Source organism: Cryptomeria japonica, chromosome 10 (genome assembly GCF_030272615.1).
Source record: "Cryptomeria japonica chromosome 10, Sugi_1.0, whole genome shotgun sequence".
NCBI lineage: Eukaryota > Viridiplantae > Streptophyta > Pinopsida > Cupressales > Cupressaceae > Cryptomeria > Cryptomeria japonica.
The window spans coordinates 226149232-226171164 of record NC_081414.1 but is presented as its reverse complement, the minus strand read 5'-3'; the positions used below and the strand labels follow the sequence as shown (position 1 = coordinate 226171164).

Sequence of the window (21933 nt, the reverse complement as noted above, 5' to 3'; positions counted from 1 at the left end):
ATTTGACATGTATATTTTGTATAGATTTTGAAATGTCATATGCCACATTTTGTAAAACTTTGTTTGAGTTGGTATTTATGCCATTTTTGTATATGGATATACATAATTATTTGACAATTTGATATATGGAAGTCGAGATTCCAAATAATTTGCTCCTCATGTGATGTCTTCATTATTTGAAACTTTAATCTTGAAAGTAATAATGAACAATGGTTAAATAATGAATAATAGCATGTTATATTATATAATCTTGTAATTCAATATAATTTATTCCATCTAAATCCTTAGTGTTAAATTTGGTTTCCTTGGGCAACTTCACCAAATGTAATGATCATATTTGTATCATTATTAATCATAACATGGATGCTTAGTAATGACAAATGAAAAGTAAACAAAATTGGATTTGATTTCATGTTCTACCTCCTATGCACTTTGGCATAATTGAGCCAAAAAATATTCATTGTTCATGTGGATGTAATCAATATGGTTAATCATGCTTAGTAATGATGGTGGACAAGTCATTGCAAAATTTTAAAATTCATCGTGGGCGCGAATCATCAAAGCCAACACGTTCGGTGATGCAGTTTTATCCTAGAGATACTCTTCTTTTGCCTTCCAACTCGCTTGAATGCTCAATATTATACCCTAGTAGCATTGTCCCTTAAATGCCCTAAGTGCAAAAAAAAGTCCCTTGGTGATGGTGATGGTGATGATGATGATACCAATTATGATGATAACAATGATGTGGCCTAACATTCAAAACAAGTCATCAAAAGGTGCCAAAGAATAGGTGCACCTCTTGTGATCTCATTTAAACTTTTTACCCTAAAAGGAAATATTTACAAAAAAAAGTGGTTATAGAAAGTTTATGTTAGCCCATAAAATACATTTGATTATAAATATCTTCCTCTAAAAAATACAAAAGAGAGTTTTACCAATAACATAGTTAAATTTGACTAGACTTTTTACTCAAAAAAAGTTTGAAAAAAAATACAAAATTTCTCTTTATGTAATTGTTTATCCTACTTCCTTTTAAAAATAGTTGTTTTCTTCATTTTGATATAGTGGGGTATTAAATGCTAAGAAAGACCAAATACATTCCATACTTTACATATTTATCTAAGATTTATTTTTATTTAAAGTAACATATAATTTCTATACTCTTTAATATAATTCCACAAATGAGACCATCTATGTTGTTCAAACATTTGTACCTTTGATAAATGCAATTTCTATCACCGTGAATATTAAATAAATGGATGTCTTGCTAATAACATGACCTCTTCATATGTAGTGTTGCAAATGATAATTTTAAGTTTCAATATTTAATGATATAAAACATACATTTTGTAGACAATAAAATTTGATTAATTAATTTAATCGAATTTAATCCTTTTGGTTGCATACATTAATTGAATAATTAATATTATTTAATTGATTATTGCATCCCCTTTGGCTAAATTATCCAATTAATCAAGTCATATCCTTTTAATTAATTAATGTGTCATATAAAACATTTTAATTAATTAATTCCCTTACCCTTCTATTAAATAAAATGTAATTTAATTTAAGTCATATTCCCTTTTTCCTCTTAGTCATTTTATTTGAATTTAATAGTTCAAATAATTCGATTAGAGCACATGGCTCCTAGTTTTAACCGCCCTTCTAATCCATTTCCCATGTCTAGTCCACTAACCACACTTGGGTTCTAACCAACCCTATCCTTTTAACCACCCTTGTCACATGTGTGCACATTTTTCAAATATTTGAAAAGTAATCAAATTTATTTGAGTGTTTCTCTCCCAAATGGAAATGTGTCACTTGTTACAATTGTCATCTTGAGCAATTACACTTAGCCTTTGAGAGGATATGTGTCATCTCTAGCATTGTCATTTGTCCTCAAGTAGGACAAGTGGCACTTTCCCAAGCATCTTCATTCCCTCATCCTTACCTATTTAACCCATTCATTTTCCTTCATAATTTATCTCTCACATTTGCATAGCATCGTTATAATGTCGTTTGATCACTTTCATCATCCACTTTTGCATCAACCATTAGCATAAATTTCATAATTGTGTGATCATGGAGCATTTTGGAGTACCCTTTGTAGTGTGAAATCAAGCACACACCAAAGCAAAGGACTATCAAATCAAAGGAGAACTTGAGAGTTTGCATCTTTTATTGATTATTATTTGATTTTTGTAGTTTTCCTTTCAAGTGTTTTTATCATGAGTGTAGTCTTGATAGATTGTGTAATGTAGGATGCAATTTGTTTTCCTAATCTTTTATTCACTCACAATTTTCTACTCACACATTCCTTGAATAAATCTTTTTCAAAACGATAAAACTTATTTTATGAAAAACCTACTTTCATATAGATATGTTATAATATGAAATTATTTGACATTTTAAAATCTAAATTTTTAAATTATAAGTATACTAATATTTTAATTTTTGTTATTTAATTATTCATTGGCTAAACATTTTAATGTCTGAAATAATAAATTTCTTTTAGTTATTATTTTTCACTATTCCATTAAAATTTATAAATATAAATTATTACAAAAAAATTCGCTTTTCCTTAGCAATATCATATATAACCATCATTTACTTTTATGATATCATAATATTCACGTGTTACATCTCTATTAAAGATCCAATGATCACATCTAAACATCTAATTTTTCTAGATACTATGCCATAATTTTTAATTTCAAAGTTTTAAGTCTTCTTCGAAAAATTATTAAATTGTCATGCCCCCTCCTTGATCGTTAAATGTCATGTCCCCTTTGTCATACCCCATCCTTGTTCATCATGATTTTTTCTAATAAAGGGATATAACCTAAATATAGCAATTAAAATTATTTATTTATTAATTTAATATTTAATTTATTCATTATGTACAAATGAAATAAAAGTAGCAACTACTACTAATTAATTAATATTTTATTATTACTAATTAAATAATATTTAGTAAACTTTGCGATGTCCCCATATTATCAAATAATAGTGATTTATATCTAAATATGCTTATACATCAATTATTTATTTATGAGTTTATTGTTGTTCGAATGAAAGATATGAATGAACCTCCTTAATATTAAATAATCAAATCCATCAATAAACAAATTACTAATATACCTTAATAGTAGTATTACGTATCACATATTAATCATCTTATTAATACCAAATATTCATTAATATTTTTATTAAATAATTACATGAAGCAATAATGATTAAGACAACAATTTTACTGTTATTAACAGCAGGCACAAAGTTAATATATTAAATAGTGATTACAACAATATCAAGAACAACAACAGAACAAAGATCCTAAAGATCTTGATTGTGGCTTTCACTCATTGGTTAGATAGTGAATAGTGATGAAGGAACTTATTGGTAATACGAGCTAATCAATAGTTAATACGATGGCAACAAGTTAATCGGCAAAACATTGTTTTAATAATAAACCACCTTACAAATGACACGATACCCCTTACTAGTGTGACTCCTCATATATGAATAGAAAGGATAATTATTAAGGTTCCTATGAATTATTATACTAGTGGAATCAATCCTTTGTAAAAAAATAAAGGATATAATTAGTAAATGGGATATGTCTCTTCAAATGAGACATCTGCTCAAAGGGTATGACTCTTGAAAAGTTGAAGACATAAATAAGAAATCAAAATGAATGTAAGGGGGGGATAGGGACTCACACGTAGAGCAAGGGAATACAACAAGATGAAGTCAGCAGTCAAACTCACTATTAAAAACAACACAGTATAGTCATTGGGATATTGATAAGTATATAGGGCACTGCATTATTAATTTAGTATAAGTATCAATAACACAACTAACAATAATAATAAAGACGGATTTATTAATATTTGATAATGTTATGATAATTAAATATGGTTAGTAAGATAAATATAATATGGTACTGTTAAAAATGCAATAAGATAAATGTAATAAGATGTCGTTAATAATATAAATAATATAATATAATAATATTACTAAATTATAAATGTAATATGATATGGTATAATGTTGTTAATATAATGACTTTAATATAATATAATGTTGACAATACCCTTTATAATGTAATATAACATAATGACAGTGTAGGTTCTAGACCAAGCTTTGTTTGACATAAATGTCCTGCTATTGTGATTCTAGGACATTATATAAGAGGGTCCTGTTAGGGGACATTACATAAATCAACGATATAATGTGTTGGTTGTTTTGTCATTTTTTAAATACAAAAATATAATATCTTCAAAGAGATTCAACACCAAACTTTTAAATAATATATCTATTTAATAAATATACGATTTTAAAAGATTATTCTTACTATAATTATGTCTAAAATTTTGTATTTAAATTTTATTTTATTTTTATCGATAATATTTGTGTTTTTATTAATTAAAACTTAAAACAATACATCTTCAAACCAGATATTAAAACCACTTCCCCAAAATCACCCACCAAGTTCTTCCAAACCATCCCTCAAAAACTAGAAATATTAGAAACAGTACCCTGCTCAACCCTAGTACCACAAGTACATAAATTAACATATTACACCTTTCCATTCAAAATTCTAGCAAATATTGTTCAAAGGGTTCTAACAAAAACCAAAAAGATAAAGTTTTTCAAACATAAATTTAACTAAACAGGAAAATGGGCACCTAGTAGTACCCTGGCCCGCAATATCAACTTCTTCACCCTTCCTTTGAAGCTCCTTGCACCTGCGACACTCATTTCACCATCAACCCTATCACCACCTTCATTCGATCTAATTGCCAGCAATAAATTTTGCTTGGCCAATTCCATAGATAATCGTCCAGTTATCGGCCTCCTCCTTCAACCCGCCTCCATCTCCCCTACTTCTGCACATGCTTATCTGATGTTCTCTTCCAATTCCATGATTTGTACATACATTTTTAGACCTTCCCACCCCCTCCTCATATCCTCCTGAAAATTGACTTTCACTTCCTCTCGACATCTCAAAAAGGGAATCCGCATGTCTACCTCTTAGTTCTGTATGCTCCTTCGGAATGCCTTCTGAAACATCAAAGCCCCATCCCGGGACTGCCCACTCTAACAGAGACTCCATGTTGATCAAGTACTCCTTCGGTACTATTGTCGTCATCACTCGTCTAACCTCTGCACAGGAATAACCAAACTCAAGCCACCACACCATGATTAAAGAGTAGATATCTACCCTTGTTTTGTACCTGTGTCCAATAATTGCCACCTCCTCACCTAAAACCAGTTGAACAACCTTTAGGAAAAGATGGTCCTTCGCCAAAAACATATTTAGTAGCCATTTTTTCTGGAACCGAACCCCAAAAGGCAAGCATAAGTTTAGTAGCTTTGAGTGTGAAGTTGGCTTCCATTTCAAACTACCACCACAAAACCATCTCTCTGTTATGAAACCACTTTCTCGAGCACCAAAAATCTCTCATCAAACACAATGAATGGGCGTACATTCTCATTCTTGCAATAAATGCAACTCTCCCAACTCCCGTCGTCATTGCAAAAGAAATCGACATTAATTGTCAATGTTGATCATGCCAACCGAGGCACACGATCTGAGAAAAAGGCATTTCACACACTTTTAAATTAATGGTTATGTACTTGCAGGCCACCTTAAATGCTCCACTGTATGATGACATTGTTACCATCCCACCACCTCACTTCTCCCTTAGCCAATTCACATGCCACATTTGATAACCTGTCAACAATGGCATTCCCACTTCTCCTAACATGGGATATGCAGAAATCTTGAAAGGTGTTTAATTTTCAGCAAATTAAACCGATATACTTATTTAATTTCCAACACGGAATTACGCTTCATGATTGTGTTTAGAACAACTTGAGAATCCTCTTCCAAATGAACTTTCAAAACTTTCATTTTGGCTGCCAATTCGGTTGCTAAAAGTGCAGTTTGTACTTCTGCATCGTTATTGGTTCCATCTTGCAGCGTCTTTGCACCTTTATAAAGAATTTTCCCCCCTTCATCGTGAGCCACACACCCAACCCAAGAAATACCCAAATTGCCCCTAAAGGCCCCATCAAAGTTAATCTTAACCCAACCCTGCTTCGACTTTGACGAAACTTCCTCATTTTGTTCATGATCCTTACACAAAGGATGAACCCTTCGAAACCCATGAACAAGTTGTATTTAAATTATTTCAAATAATTCCTAATTATCTACTTTAGCAAAGGTCCTTTTAATCATAGAATCTATTTGAAAAATAATAATTTTTTTATAAACCATGTTATTAATTTTATGTCCTATAATTGTTATTTTATTTCTATTTTATTATTATATTAAAATTATTTTTAAAATTATTAATTATTCTTTAAATTTTTTTATTTTTTTTAAATATACAATATATTGAATATGTGAATTTTATGCTATATAATTATTGTTTTACTTCTATTTCATTAAATTGTTAGCCAACCATATTTTATGACATCTTTCACCAAAACCTAAAGTTGTTGCAAAGATGGAATGTTCACTTGGTCCAAAATGCCTATTTGTGCCCATGAAATTTTATTAAATAGAAATTACAATTATGTTAGGGGAAAGGTACTTACTAGTTGTCCACGCTAATTTCATGTATCTTGAGCTCCTAAATGATACATAAAATTTTGACAATTTTTTTTTATACACAATTTTAGAATTTCAAATTATTGTTTCAACTTTTCGATAATTATGAGAAACGTCAGAAGATTCATTGTGTACAAAGGTCAAAAATTGATCATTTAGAAGTGACACTAAATACCTATTTATAGATGTTCCAATAAAGATGCTCTACAACCACCTCAAAAAGTTGCATAACAAATTCAATACATATTCTTCTAATAACTATTTTGACCAATATTTATGCACAACTCCTGTAATTAAAATTTTGAATACTAAAGATAGTTGGACAGCAACCGAAACGTAAACAGTATTTATCCTATATCCTTTGTTGGTGAATCTAATTTGTTATTGTTCCGCGAAAAAGTCCTTTAAGTAATTCTGATACATCTCGTCTTTGTTATTGGGGTTTATATTCACTTTTATGACTTCAAAATAAAGTCCATATCGGATCGGTATTGGATCATATTCTATACGTAATATGGGACGGCTGGGCCATTGTAGTAAAGATCACCAGAATGAAAAATGTAGTAGTCATGGCGATCACCGAATGCCCAGAAGAACAAATGTCAATGATCCGAATGCCCTCTACGCAGAATGAAATCTTTTGAAACGGTGATGAGACCCACCCTACACTATCTATAGAAAGGATAGAGCGGCGCAGACTGAATGAATCTCCTTCTACTATAAAGGATAACGAACATAATAGAGAAAGGGTATTCCCCACTATAGAAAATAGGGCCCATCATAGAGATATAACTATAGTTAGTCTGCTAGCTTTCCCTAATTGGAGGATAGGTCGTTCAACAGAAATAGGATATAAAGGGCACTCAATGGAGATTGTAACACATTAGCTAGATAACTCTCTTTTCTAGTCAAGCTTCTAAAGAACCCAACTGTTGTTTTTCACAACATCCTAAAGATATGGCTAATAGCTTGAGAAATGCAGAGGAGTTAGCAACAAAGCAAAGTGGACTAGAGACAGTTGAACCCGTTCCAGACCAAGCTCCAGTTGGTAGTTGTTTCGCTCGCCGATCCAAATATAGCTCATCCAACCAATAGGAAAGCTCATCAACCTTATTATCTCCAGACCTATAAGATAAACGTAGGCCGACAACTTAGACGAGCTCCTCTGACTACCTTAATCGAACAAACAAATCTGGATCAACTAGGCCACAAAGGAGCCAGGCCGAACAAAGCACACAACAATCCCTTTTGGCCAGGGACATCGAATCGTCACTTCCCACATTCAATCCACCACTTCAGTCAAAAATTGAACCAATTGAATAGTTCATTTGGGCATTGCATCATCGAGGCATTCCATAGCCAAACATAAGAAGGTTAAGACGACTTGTTTCTCAATGGCACGGAGATTCCTACAGTGCGACCTAATGGGCCCATCGGTCCCACAATAATGGGACGATGTATCCCCATCATGATGTAAGCTACGGTAATTGGCAAGAGCAGTGGTCGATTCAAAGGAACGTGTGGCGCTTTCTTCATTCCCTTGAGCATGGTTCTGATGGCTATAAGATTATGATAACTACCATATATCTATAGCCTGAAGCGCTGATATATGGTATAAATATATTTAAGTGAGGTGCGTTTGGGTAAATACTTCAAAGGGTAACAAGGCAACAACAACCAATAGAAGAAAGCAAAGGGATAGCGTTAAAAAGTAGGGTTTAACTCCAAGATACAGCCTAAGAGCTCAAGTGTGAGAAAGTTGCCCTTAATCCGAGTCTAAAGGGAGGTTCTGGGTGTAATTTTTATCTCTCTCTGTCTTTTATCCATATGGTGGTATGTGAATATTATTTCATTTTAATTCCACATTAAAAGAAATATGTCATGAATTATCAACAAAAAAGTTGTGTCATTGATGTGAAAAATGTCCTTATCCAAGGAATATATAAATTAAATGCAGCTACTTTAGCATGCATACATCCCTATTGTAAGGAATATTTAGTTCAAAAATAACTCTCAATATTCTCATATAACAAGTCACCTATAATAAGGGGCTATAAATAATACTACATAACTACAACTTTCCACCAATTATCCTTCGATGTCTTCAAACTTCACCTTCTTCTCCCTTGACCTTCTTCTCCCTTGGATCTTAGAATTTGTCCACTCACAATACTGAAGCTCAAAGACATATTTGGATTTAAATTCCCTACATCCAGATTATGGAAATAGCTTCTAAAATCATCAGTAGATTTGTTACTTTATGTGGGGAGAAGTGTTGTTTGCAAACAATGAATTGTTTTCTATTTTCAAGGTCTCATCATTGACACAGGAGCTACTTCTTTGTGGGGCATTCATAGTCTCATGACTCTCATCTTTTCTCTCATATGGGAGGATATTTATTATATAAATTTTTGTGGGGCATTCATAGTCTCATGACTCTCATCTTTTCTCTCATATGGGAGGATATTTATTATATAAATTTGTAACGAAAGCAGTACTTGGGGGTTCATGTTGAGTCCTTTCTTCCATCCCATGTATCTGTTGGTTTACATTTTTTCTCTTTTTGGAAAGGAATTTTTTTTCCACAAGGTTTTCTCCTTTGGTCAAGTTTTGAGAGATTTATTTGTTTAATATGTGTATCTCATCAAACCTTGTAACCAAGACCAATCACCAGTGCATCTTTGCATTTCACGATACTCCCTATGTTGCACTTAAGATGGGCTGTTAGCGTAAAAGGCAATCACCTAACTAATTGTTATTGTTAAGATCTATTTGCACTAACATACTTAAGCTACTTAGGTTATGTGTTTTTTCCCCTCAAGTCATTGGATTAGAACACATCATAATCTATGTTACCCCGAGATTCCGGGATGGGGACGACAAGGGATGGCGGGACAAGTTTCCGGGATGGCAAATTTTTTTGCCAATTTTGGGGACGACGGGGGACAGCAAAGGGGACAGCAGGACGAGTTTCCGGGACGGAAATTTTTTTGCAAATTTTGGGGACAGCGGGGGGACGGCAAAGGGGATGGCTATATAATATAGGGAAAATTTAAATGCTCATATGAAAAATAGATAAAGCATGTATATATACATTATATTCATATGAAAACATGGATAAACCAGATATATGTACATTATAGAACCTTAACACACCACATTTGTGTTCAAGATTCATTGTCAATACTCAATATGCATTCTTAATTCAAAATTCATAGTTGAATATCAATATGCATTCATAATTGAAAATACATTGTCAATATGCCAACACTCGTTTGCATGTAGTTCATTGTATCTTCCTGGTTGGAAGATATTTTGATAGTCTTCCATTTACATTATGACCTACAACTGCTTCTTTATGCACTACAAAGTTATGGGTGTTTGTGAAATTCTATATCAAGCTGTTATTCATATTTCTGAGTGCTTTTGGCTATGATTCAGACTTGTTTACCTTTCATAATTGTGAAAAGTCCAATATTGCAAACCTGCAACCACTTTTTTATGAACTACTGAGTTCTAAGCGTTTGTGAAATTTATTACCAGGCTGCTGCTCATTATTTCTAAGTGCTTTTGGAAGTGATTCAAACATGTTAACCCATCATATTAGTGAGAATCCAGTTTAACGGACCTATAATAAAATTAAAAAATGTTCTTTTTGAGCATTTGAGTCTTTTTTTTTTTAATTTGCTGGGAAAAGGGGGATGGCTGGTTGTCCCCAAGATGGTTAGGGGACGAGTGGACATCCCCTAACCATATTGGGGACGGGGGGACATCCCTTTTGAGAATCACTGCCGTCCTCAAGTTTCCGGGACGTTTCCCACAAATTTTACAATTTTGGGGACGGCGGGGGGACGTCCCCTAGCCATACCCAAGTCCCTGAAACGTCCCCGGTACGGGGATGGGGGATTTTAGCCCAGGGATGTGACCCCAGGTTACATAGACCATAATTTAATCTAAGCATATCTTATGGTTCAGCTGAGGTGTGTTTTTCTCATGTGATAGCATGTTTTAGTTGTAGGTGATCTTTGAAATGTTGTGGAGGTTCAATCATCATCTCCAATAGTAAACCCCAATTAATAAGCATGTCAAGGAGAAATAATTATTCATACTCAAATGTCAATGGTCAACTCCAAAAGATATACCAGATGCTGAGTTGGGTAAACACCAAATGAATCTTTGCAATACCATTAACACAAAAAAACAATATTATTCATTAAATATATTATATCTAGCTCCTCAAGCTAAAAAAGAAATATGTTAGGTGTATGACATTCTCCATAGAAACAAAACAGCTCTGAGAAACTCAGCAAAAGAATTATGAATTCTTGGCAAAATAAACCAGAATAAAACCATCTATGATTGTTTACGAGGTCAATAACTTTCTTAAAAAAGGGAAATGCTTGACTTACAGAGATTGATAGAGCTAATATGAATTATCAAGTGAATTTTCTGTTATCTAATGCAGGACGCGCTTCAAAGCTTCTTATTAGAGATCACTACTCTACATCTTAATTTCAAAATTTCTTAACGATTGTGGTTAATAAATGCAATATAGAAGTGCATACAAAATTATAAGTAATAAATATGGTACACAAGGTTACTAGTTCCAGAAAATGAGAAATATTTGTTAAATTAACACATTGTACGATGAAAAATTAAACAATGCATTTCTTTTATTTTGTATGATTAACATACAACTTATGTTTCTTGATATAGTCAATCACGGGGTTTGGTGTCAAGTACTTCACAGACAGTCCTCTTGCCAAAATTTGCCTGCATCAAAGATAAATTGCAATACTACGTCACTCAGCTAGATAAAAGATGGTATCAGGGATGGACAAACTTGTTATAATGAGAATTTCGTTTCTTTTCTGTCACTAGACAGTTATTTTTATAAAAAAGAAAACACAGTAAAGTAAAGTTTCTGGTTTTCTTTTGTAAACTTGAACAAAATTAGCAGCAAGTAAAGTTTCTAGCAATGTTATTGTGGCTGACATACCAAATTTGTGTGCGCTACTGCATTCAGTATTTGGTTAACAATTAGCGCATCAGTTTCACCTCATAAAAAATGCATGATATGTTTTGACTCTGTCGTCCTGCTTCACCCAATAAAAGGGGAAGCAATACTACAGCAACTCTCTTAAATCAATTTACTTTAGACGTGCAATCCTGCAGTGCGAACCCTTAACTGACAAGATCCGTTGATAGTATTTTTGAGCTATAAATTAACCGACCATGACTTAATGATTATTCTTAGCAGATTGTACAGGTAGCCAACACAATCACGGCTACTTGAATAGAAAAATATCAATATCCACCTTTGATAGTGTGGACCCTCTTTATAATGCTGCCTTCATCCTTTTTCAAACGCTTTAAGTCAGCAATAGAACAGTTCCTTCTCAATTAGCGCACATGTTTTGTGGGAGTCGTGGTGTTTGTGAGGATCATTAGAAAGATTAAGTGGCTAGTGTTTAACTCTTAGTTGATGAGGGGATTGTTTCTACTTGATTTTTTTAAAAGAGTAGCTTTGAAATTATGCATGGGGTAACTCTTTTCATTTATTATGTTTTGAGGCTTGAAGAAGATAATATAAGGGCAGGGCATGATTAACAGAGTTAAAAAAAATTAAATTTTCAGGACATCAAAGAATTTGGAAATCTGGAATTTCAAAAAAAATCAGTAAACCATCTATAGCAATTGAAAAATTCAAACCAAATTGGACAAATCTGGCCAGTCTGAAAAATCCAGAGTCCAGACTGAAAACAAGTTTGGTTACAATGTGGCAGGGTGATCGTAGGTGTCACAAATATGTGAATCGTATGAATAAAGGGATTTTCCGAAGTGTGGGATTTAAAATGACTAGATGATGTGCAGAATTTGAAATGACTAGGTAAACTTAAGGGTTTAAAGCGACAAAGTGAATATGGATGGGAGGCTCCTTTCACCTTAAGGGTCCTTATGAATTTTGGCAGGATGAGCTTTTATTTGTTTTGTCTTATGGTTATGCATAGACTTGGGAATTTCTCCTATTAATAACTTAATGAAACTTTAATAGTGGGAGACTATTGATTCGATCAAGATGAACCCCTGCTCTAGTTTGCTCCTGATTCTCTCTCCCTTATTTCCTAAGAGATCTGCAACTTCATTGCAATGCTATTTTTGTTGTTCAAGCTGATAAATTTGTGTTACATCCTTGATTTTGAAAAGCCTATAGAAGCTGTTTATACTTGATGGTTCTTTGACAATTCCTCCCATCTTGGATTGCCTGGGTTTTCCTACTGTTGCCCCACCAATATTTAATTTGAAATTCCCATGAAAATGTGGAACCGGACTTCTTTTCTTTTGTCGATAATTTCTGAAGTCGGTAGTTTCATACCTATTGAACTGTTTTGTGCGTATATAATTACAGTACTATGAATTTGAACCTGAATCAATCTCATGAAAATCAAAGCATCTCTTTGGTTATCTTCAAATATACTATTATTCTTTTCCATATTTTTATTCCCAAGGACAATTCCAGCCCCAGGCATTATAATTTGGAACCTTTTAATGATGCCAATTCCAGATTTCAATTTTGATCAGTCAACGACTCAACTGAATTCAGTTTATAGAAACTTGCTTATTTGGTGGCTGTTATAGAGATGGCTGAGGTAATTTGATGCAGGAGCATCCAGGTTGTAAAAAAATGAGAAGCTGAAAAGACATTGGAAAGAGGGGGTCAAAGCATCAATTCTAATCTACTTGTATTCCTGTAGATGAAGGTGGGGGAACTTCTAATTTTCAAGTTTCCAGAGCAATTGGAAGATGTTTGCTTATTCAAATTAAACTCCAAACAGTGATCTGTTAGTAGTCTTCTGTGCATTTTTGTGAATGACATCCAGGTACATTTTGCACACTTCCAGCACATTGAAGGTTGAATAATAAATTTAGGGCCTAAGGTATTAAAAAAAATGATGATTTTCAAAAATGCTCAACTTTGGTTAATTTTGGCACCAAAATATTGTGAGAGCTTGATTTTTGATGTCTAATCTTTATTCCTCAATGTGCAAAGGGCAAAGTTCAATGCCCAAATTTGTAATTTATTATTTTGTATCAAATTTGGGGCCCCACGAAAATTCCAATGCTCAAATATAAATGTACATTCAATTTTGGGCACCTGGGTTGCTGGAGGTTACTACAGGAGTTACATACCAGCTGGGGTTACATTCATCATTGCATTTTTTGAGATTGCAGGTAGTGGGTTGCAGGAGGTTTTCAATGCCATAATGAGAATGGAAGTGAATTGAAAATTTAATTTGTAGCTCGAGGCATGTGCATCCAAGGTCCCAGTGTGGAGAGAAAGAAAATCAGTTGAAGGAGTTCCAAAGTTGAAGTTTTAGCAGACAATTTGCAGGAGGAAACAACTACAGAGAAGAAATCAACACATAGATTGAGAAAAATAGTGTTTTGGGGCATCATTTATCAGGTTTAATTGCTGCTTTATTCAGATTTGGTTGTAATATCAAAGCCCATGTATTGAGTTTTAGTTGAGAACTGTTGCCTGCAAGCATTTGCTATTTCGAAAGAAATTGTAAGTTTGAAGAAATTTTCAATAAAATCATTTAGATGTTGTCTACAATTTGTTAAATGTTTGTTGTGGTTTAATGGCTTCCTGGATGGGTGGTTTGATAAAATTTCCCATCACCGACTGCATCATAATTCTATATTTGACATGGTATTACGACATTGTAAGAGAGATGAATGATGTTTTTATTGTTCAGCATTTAGACAATTGGGACATCAAGTGGGACCACAGCAACCTTTCTTTTGAAGAGCGTTGCCTGTGAAAACTTCCGTTGGAAGTCGCAGCCATAGAAACAATTTGATATTTGACCATGATTTCAGTGCCAACAGAATTCTCCACCACTTATGATTTGAGTAAAAAAAAACCATAATGCACTAGCCACTTCACATTCCAGTGCAGGTAAATGGCCATACCACTACATTGCATCCATGGGTGCCAAATGCAATCTTTTCTTAACTATATATTTTATATTGTTCAATTGCTTCTGTAGATAAAGTTCAAGATTCTGAAGAGAATCCATGTAGATTCATGACTGTCTAAAGAGAATATTTGTGAATGTCACAGTTTTACTTTTGATTTGTTGTCCTGGTATATTTTCTTCCTTTTCTTCATCCTGATGATGGATTCCAGGATTACAAGTGTGATCCAAAACAATGATGCCAAAAACTGATACACGGTTATATCTTGAAGCTCTTCTTAACTCATCAACATAATATCTTGTGTTTCTTTCAGGATTAGAACAGTAAACACGATGATGTCCTAACAAATTGAAATATTGAGTAGCTCCAGCCCTTTGTATTGTTGGGATGCTGCAAATTTTCCCTGTTTCTCTTAGTTTTTTATTGCAATCTATTCAACATTCCCCCATTATTATGAACAAGTACAGCCTTGATAGGTCCCCTTTTTGCAAGCCTTTGCTAGAATTTTAATTCGCACCTTTCAGTGTGAGACAATATGGAACAATGTGTATGGTTACATTTTTTTCTGAAATAGATTGGCAAGTTCCCTATACACAAAAACTAACCTAAAACCTAACCTAAATAGCGTGTACTTGCTATTTACATACGTGCAGCATCTGGGGTGCTTCACACATAGTAAACCCAACAAACTTAAAATAAAACCTATGCCTGTTGAGACATGGACCAGCTAGGACTCGAACCTAGGACCTTCCATCACTGCTGGAGTGCTCTACCACTGAGCTACTGGCCCCTCTTGGCCCAGTCCATCGTCAGTCCGGGTGTGGCTTATTTCCAACACCAACACCCCCCCTTAAGCCACACCTCTTGTGTGCTTGGGGCTCCTAGCTTGGACCTGGCTCTGATACCATGTTGAGACATGGACCAGCTAGGACTCAAACCTAGGACCTTCCATCACTGCTGGAGTGCTCTACCACTGAGCTACTGGCCCCTCTTGAACCAGCCCATCGTCAGTCCGGGTGTGGCTTATTTCCAACACCAACAATGCCAACCATGCTTACATTGTTTGCGTAAAGGCAAAGATTGAGTAGGGCAACTACCAAAAACCTGTGGCAATTACTACTCTAATGTTGTTCAGCTAAAGGCAAAGACAAAGACTAAATAGTGCAAGTCCACAAAAAGCTACGATCTAGTTTTAACAAAAAAGAGTACATAAATTGGAAGAGGGAAATTGCATACAATGCTACAAGACCAACTTCACTGCAAATAGCAATACAAATCTTGGAGTTAACAATAAAAACACTTCAGTTTACTTTACCTACACAATAAACAAGACGTTATAAGCAAAATACAGTACTTGCATTCAAAGCTTTTAATAAATGTCAAGTGATAGTCAACACATAAAAGCACAATAGCAGAAAAATCTCAACAACAATTTAGACGAACAATAAGCATTACTAAATTCTATTAAATGAATGATAATGAATTCTTAAACCAAGTGACCAAAGAATTTATTTATAATGATTACAAAACTATTGCATGTGAAAATAATATTAATAACTAACTACAATTCCTATGCTAAAAAGTAATTTACTTGTACACAAATCAAGCTTCTTTCACAGTTTTGGTCCACAAATAGTAAACCTTAAGCAATGTTCAGCATAACTATCAGCTCAATTAAAATCTTCCAAAAACTAAATCTACAAATAGTTTTTTTTCAAACTAAGTTCATCTCCTCAAAAATAGTGGCACCTAAAAATAGGAAGGCTCGGAACAGATTTTCTGATGATTAGCTTTGGAGGATGAAGCTTCTCTGTCTGTAACACAGCAAATGCTCTAACAAAATCTAAAAGTTTAACAATCCATCAGCAATCCCAAATCTGATAACCCCTCTCTATTTACCTCTTTGCAGTGAATTCTAGCTGAAAATACATAAAACTCGAATGATCAATCCTTCATCATATATGTTGATCTCTTACTTGGTCTAATAGTGCCTCTATTTGAATGACAAGGATCACTGTCATTGTGACAAAGATATACTGCTGATCTGTATACCTCTGTTTTTCTTGCCTTTGTTTTCTATATCAGAAAATAAATTGCTTTTGTTCTTTGATTGAAATCTGTGTTGCCTTCAATTAGATACACCTAGGTTTTATCCTTTGTATGAGATGTGTCACTGTATATCATTCTGCAAATTTTCTTTGTAAAAACGGATTCACTATTATATAGCACATGCCTACTAACACGTCAATATTAATCTGAAAACAATTCCTCAAAGGAGTATGCCATTCTCTAGATCCACAAGTTTTTCATTAAAAAAATGTTGACATTGTGAAGCAATTGCCAACTTAGATAACCTTGCCTCCTGCCTTATGTTGTACACACTTCACTACACTGATGGAGACCTCTGAAATTTTGAAAGCATGTTCCATCTGAAAAGCACAGGCCTATATGCGTAATAGCAGTTCTTTTTGTCTTAGAAAAATTAGCTCGATCCTATAAGGCCATGCACTTGTCCATCATCCTACATGTTTTGCAAACACCAAACATGTGCTAGACTTTCAAATAGTGCACACTTTAGCATGTCTGTGCAAGCTTCTACTTAAAAACCTAAACAACCTTGCATCTTCCATTGTTTGGCATAGTCATACTTTTGACTTAAAAATTGACACCCTTCTAACTGGGAATGCGATTTTTGACAAAGATCCATACCCTAAATTGGATGGTCCACACTCAAACAACATCCTATTGATTTCGCAAAATTTGTCTTTCAAAAATGTTTGTACTTCATGGAATGCACCTCTCATATGGAGATGCAGTCTTTCATGTCTCGATGAATCCTCCCTTCAAGTAATATCTTATCTTACTCTGCAAAGGAACATTTTGAAACTGCTCTTTCAATGTTATTCCTTTGCCAGGAAAAATGATCCCTTTACTCAGATAAATTTGCATCAACCATCACATGGACAGGCAATTACAATGATTTGAATTAGATGAGCAAAAGATTTTGATGGAATAAAGTCGCTATGAAAATAAATTGTAGGGGTACATCAAGCCTCTATTTGATTGAAACATGGTGCTAGTTTCCTCATTAATTGAAACTGTTTAGCTGTGAGTGGTTATGTAACTGTCGATTCATCCAATAATTTTGACACATCCAGTTTGAAAAATGCCAAGCCTGTTCTATATTCTCAGAAATGCATTATTTCATGGGTTGCCATTATGTTGTCTAACGATTTGCTCTCAGTTACAAAGGCAAGCAGAACATGAGATGGCTACGCAATACAGGATCCAGCCTTTGAGCAATCCATTTGGTCAAATGTTTGTCTGCCATTTTGCATTAACAAAGCACACCTGTATTGGTGTAATTACTTTGCATGTGCTCCATTGAGAACAAGGACTAGATAGACGGTCCATTTGTATTTTTGGTCTAGATTTTTCTACAAACTAACCAAATACAATTGCTGAACTTTTGTTCTGGCTTGTTATTGCACAATTAGAGTTGAAGATTAATTATTGAAGGTTCCAACATAGTTGTGTTGTTACACTTATGTGTATGCAAGAGCTCATTTGATTATGGGGGAAGACTCTTGGATTGGAGATAAGTTTTGTTGGTTTATTTTCTTCAGATTTTTCTTTTACAAATAAATTCTATTGTTTTGTTTTCATTCTTTATATATATATATATATATATATATATAAAGAGAGAGAGAGAGAGAGAGAGAGCACAATGGCAACCAATTCTAGCTCTGTGGATAAACGTTGCTTCAAAACAGACCCAAATTCTGCATTGTGGAAGTGTGCGGACATGATACAATAGATTCCAAGTGATGAGGGATATGTTGGGGTTTACAGTTGGCATTGTATGAAATATACAATGCTTACACAGTTTTCAAAGAGAAATAAAATAAATGGGAGGCCCATAACCTATTTATTTATTGCCCATAGGCAAGGGTAAAGTTAGGGAAATAATTAAATAACGATGCTTTGAATCCTAGTAATATAATTTGAAAACATTGTAAAATAACAACTTAAATATTATTAATTAGATAAAGTGGGCCATCTAAATGGAACATAATAAGGCCTTTTGTAATGTTTTATTAAAATATTTTTAGGTGAGCACTAGACACGAAGAAAAAATATTCAAAGGGAAGTGTGATGATTATAAAACTGGATGAAACCCTTAAAATGCAGGACTCTAATATAATGAGAGTTTAAACCCTTGCATCATTAATTCATATTGAAGAAGTACAAAAGAATAGGCTTGGATTGATGAGCGCTAATCCTTAATGGAGCTGGAATTCATGAGCACTAATCCTTGGTTGAGCTGGATTTCCCAAATGATGCAAAGTTTGATGAGTGGTAGGATAAAATTTGCAAGGAATTTCCGGAGGAAAAAATTGAATTGAAGAGTGAATCCACGTTTGAGTCTTGCCTTTTGTTGTGACCATTTCACACATCGCCCCATCGCAAATGGGGACCCCCTCTTTTTGCTTGTTTTTGTTCGTTTTCGCTTTCGTTTTTAGGGTTTTGTTAGTTAGTTAATTGTCTGGATTTAGGGCCAAGCCTTAGGGTTTTAAATTTTGCCTTTTCAAGCCAAAATCCAGTCGCTTTTGAGAGCTTTTTGAGCTTCTTTCCTAGAAGCAAATTTTTTGAATGCAATGAATTCGCCAAAATGGTCTAATTTTCAATTGGAATGTTCATGCAGAGCTTAAACTTGTCTAAAGGATGACCGTCAATGTGAATTTTTGTCTGATTGAATATTTTGACCAAATTTTGACTTTTTTGAAGTTTGATCCTGGGCATTGGAATTGATTTGTTTTCGCCTCGTGAAGTGTTAAAATGTGAAAAATCTTGTTATTTTGGCCTGTAGGAGCAAAATCGCTCCTGTCCCTCAGTGAAGGACGGGAGCTCAATTTCAAATATCTCATTGTCCTTGCAGAGCCCAGACAAATTTTACGTTTGAAGTGATGAAGAACGACGAGATCTTTTCATTGAATATAAATTGAAGATTTTCATGAGCACAGAAAGGTCTCCAGAAGGAAAATCGCTCCTGTCCCTCAGTGAAGGACCGGAGCTACAATTCAAATTTCGCCATGCCCATGCAAGATTTTGATAGCTCAGCAACTGGAGGACGTCCGAAGGAAGATACTTTGCCAAATGAATATAATTTGAGATGCAAAAAATGGAGAAAATGACCTATATTGACTAAATCGCTCCTGTCCCTCTCCAAGGGACCAGGGCGAGGTACCTAGTAGCTCTCGTCCCTCTCCCAGGGACCAGAGCGATTCCCTCCATTTTGCAAAAACCAGACAAGGGTCAAGACAAGTTTACGTTCAAAAACGAAGGAGAACATGGGATGAACGCATTGAATATAAATTGAAGATTTTTGGACGTCCATAACAGTGCTAAATGCCTAGTTCGCTCCTGTCCCTCAGGAAGGGACCAGAGCGATTTTTGATATAATTGCTCTTCTTGCAAAGTTACAAATGATGTCAAGGCATGAACGAATGGAGGGAAGAAGGACGAGTCCGTTGAATATAAACTTAGAGCATGGCAAAGTAAGATGAAAGCCACAGGGGAAAAATCGCTCCTGTCCCTCTCCAAGGGACCAGGGCGATACAAGGGTGAAGATACGTCCCTCTCAAGTTCAAGGTCGTCCCTCCAAGGTTCAAGACCGATCCAAGCCAGGACAAAAGGTGGCGAGGACATTTCAAGGCATTTCCACCAGGCGCAAACGTTACAAAGGTCATCACATGGAAGGATTTGTACTCTAAAGACCTAGATCGCTCCTGTCCTTTGGTAAGGGACCAGAGCGATATCTACATAATGGCGTAGATTTCAAAAGGCGAACAAAGTTTCGAGCAACCAAGAAGGTCGAAAGGACGTCATTTCACGCAATGAAGTTGATTGCAAGTTGGTACAAACAAGAACAAGCATATAATGATGAACTTCGCTCCTGTCCCTCAGGAAGGGACCAGGGCGATGTTAGATGCATTGCCCATTTTATGCAAAATTTACGTAAGGACAAAACATTGCAATGTTCTGGAGGGTCCATGGTATGACAACAAGGTGATAAACAAGAGAGTTGAACGTCCAAACATCGCCAAATGGTGTAAAGGCCCCACATCGCTCCTGTCCTTTGGACAAGGACCAGGGCGATCCTATCAAAAGCGCTCATATTCCTCCAAAATCGAAACAAGGCGAGGTTAAGCAAGACAAAGGAAGGCGTTTGGAAAACATCACAATGAAGGATCGAAGGTCAAAATGCATGTTGAACGTGAAAAAATCAAGATCGCTCCTGTCCTTTGGACAAGGACCAAGGCGATGCTATTAAAACACTCCCGTCCCTTCAAAGATCAAAGCGAAGCAAGGTTAGGTAAGGTGAAGGACGACGTTTGAAGGACATTACCATGAAGATCGAAGTACAAAGTTGACAAGGCCAAGGAAAACATGTGGATCGCTCCTGTCCCTCTTCAAGGGACAAGGGCGATGATCCTTATAACATCGAAAGTACCTTGCAAAAGCAAGTGGAAATAAGCGCAAAGGACACAAGCAATGATATTTCGAAGGTCAAAGGACGCAAGGTGAATGCGAGATGGACATGAAAACAAGAAGATCGCTCCAGTCCTTTGGACAAGGACCAGGGCGATATGCACTTAAAGGACACCCATATGCGCACACAAGGCGATCAAATTCGAAGGACCATCAAGGTGATCGATTTTTAACGTGGAGATGAAGGAGTTGGACGTAAGAAATGCAAGAATCATGCCAAAGATAGTGAATCGCTCCTGTCCCTCTCCAAGGGACCAGAGCGATGAGGTACGTCCCTTTGTTTTCCAATTTTGGCGCCAAACAAACAAATTTAAATTTCCTTAAATGCTAAATCGATTAAAAAATTGAAAATCCATTTTTATTTAGCATTTAATATGGTGTTATCTTTTATTAATTATATTTTGCCTTTATTAAAAATCGAAATTCTCATTTAAAAAAAACGCAAGGCATTAATAATTAATTATTTAATTAATACAAAAATCGGTTTGAAGCGCCCAATTAGGCAAGTCGGCCTTGTTATTTTATTGCAAATCATTTAAAAAATGGTTTTATTTGTCAAAGTCGGCCTAAGAGGTGAAAGGGTATGAGCGCTATTTATAAGGGGAGTGAAACGTTCATTTTTACATAATCATTTTTACCTTCCTTCATGCGAATCAAGAAGAGGCGAATATAGTGCGAAGTGTGTTCAAAGGTGGTGCGATTTCAAACCAAAGGTGGCGCTAGTATCATCTTGTGTGGAGTGCGAATTGCGTTGAAGGCCAAAGGTGGTGCGAATTTCA

At 34.9% G+C, this 21933-nt stretch overlaps 1 protein-coding gene and 2 non-coding genes across 6 annotated transcripts in view; all 3 read right to left on the bottom strand.

The window, feature by feature from the left end:
- Positions 1 to 10941: 10941 nt before the first annotated feature.
- Positions 10942 to 21933, bottom strand: part of LOC131034873 (uncharacterized) — a 240508-nt gene continuing 229516 nt past the window's right edge. For 3 of the 4 annotated variants that reach the window (XM_057966473.2, XM_057966469.2, XM_057966471.2), the window contains one exon: positions 10942 to 11392. In XM_057966473.2, the coding sequence (XP_057822456.2) occupies positions 11293 to 11392 (100 nt within the window). In that variant the 3' untranslated portion in view covers positions 10942 to 11292. Of the gene's footprint in view, positions 11393 to 16156; positions 17124 to 21933 lie in introns of those variants that run through there. The other variant, XM_057966472.2, reaches the window with a different exon arrangement.
- Positions 15322 to 15392, bottom strand: TRNAT-AGU (transfer RNA threonine (anticodon AGU)). Its single transcript has one exon. It is a non-coding gene; the product is annotated as a tRNA-Thr (tRNA).
- TRNAT-AGU (transfer RNA threonine (anticodon AGU)) lies at positions 15520 to 15590 on the bottom strand. The gene has a single exon. It is a non-coding gene; the product is annotated as a tRNA-Thr (tRNA).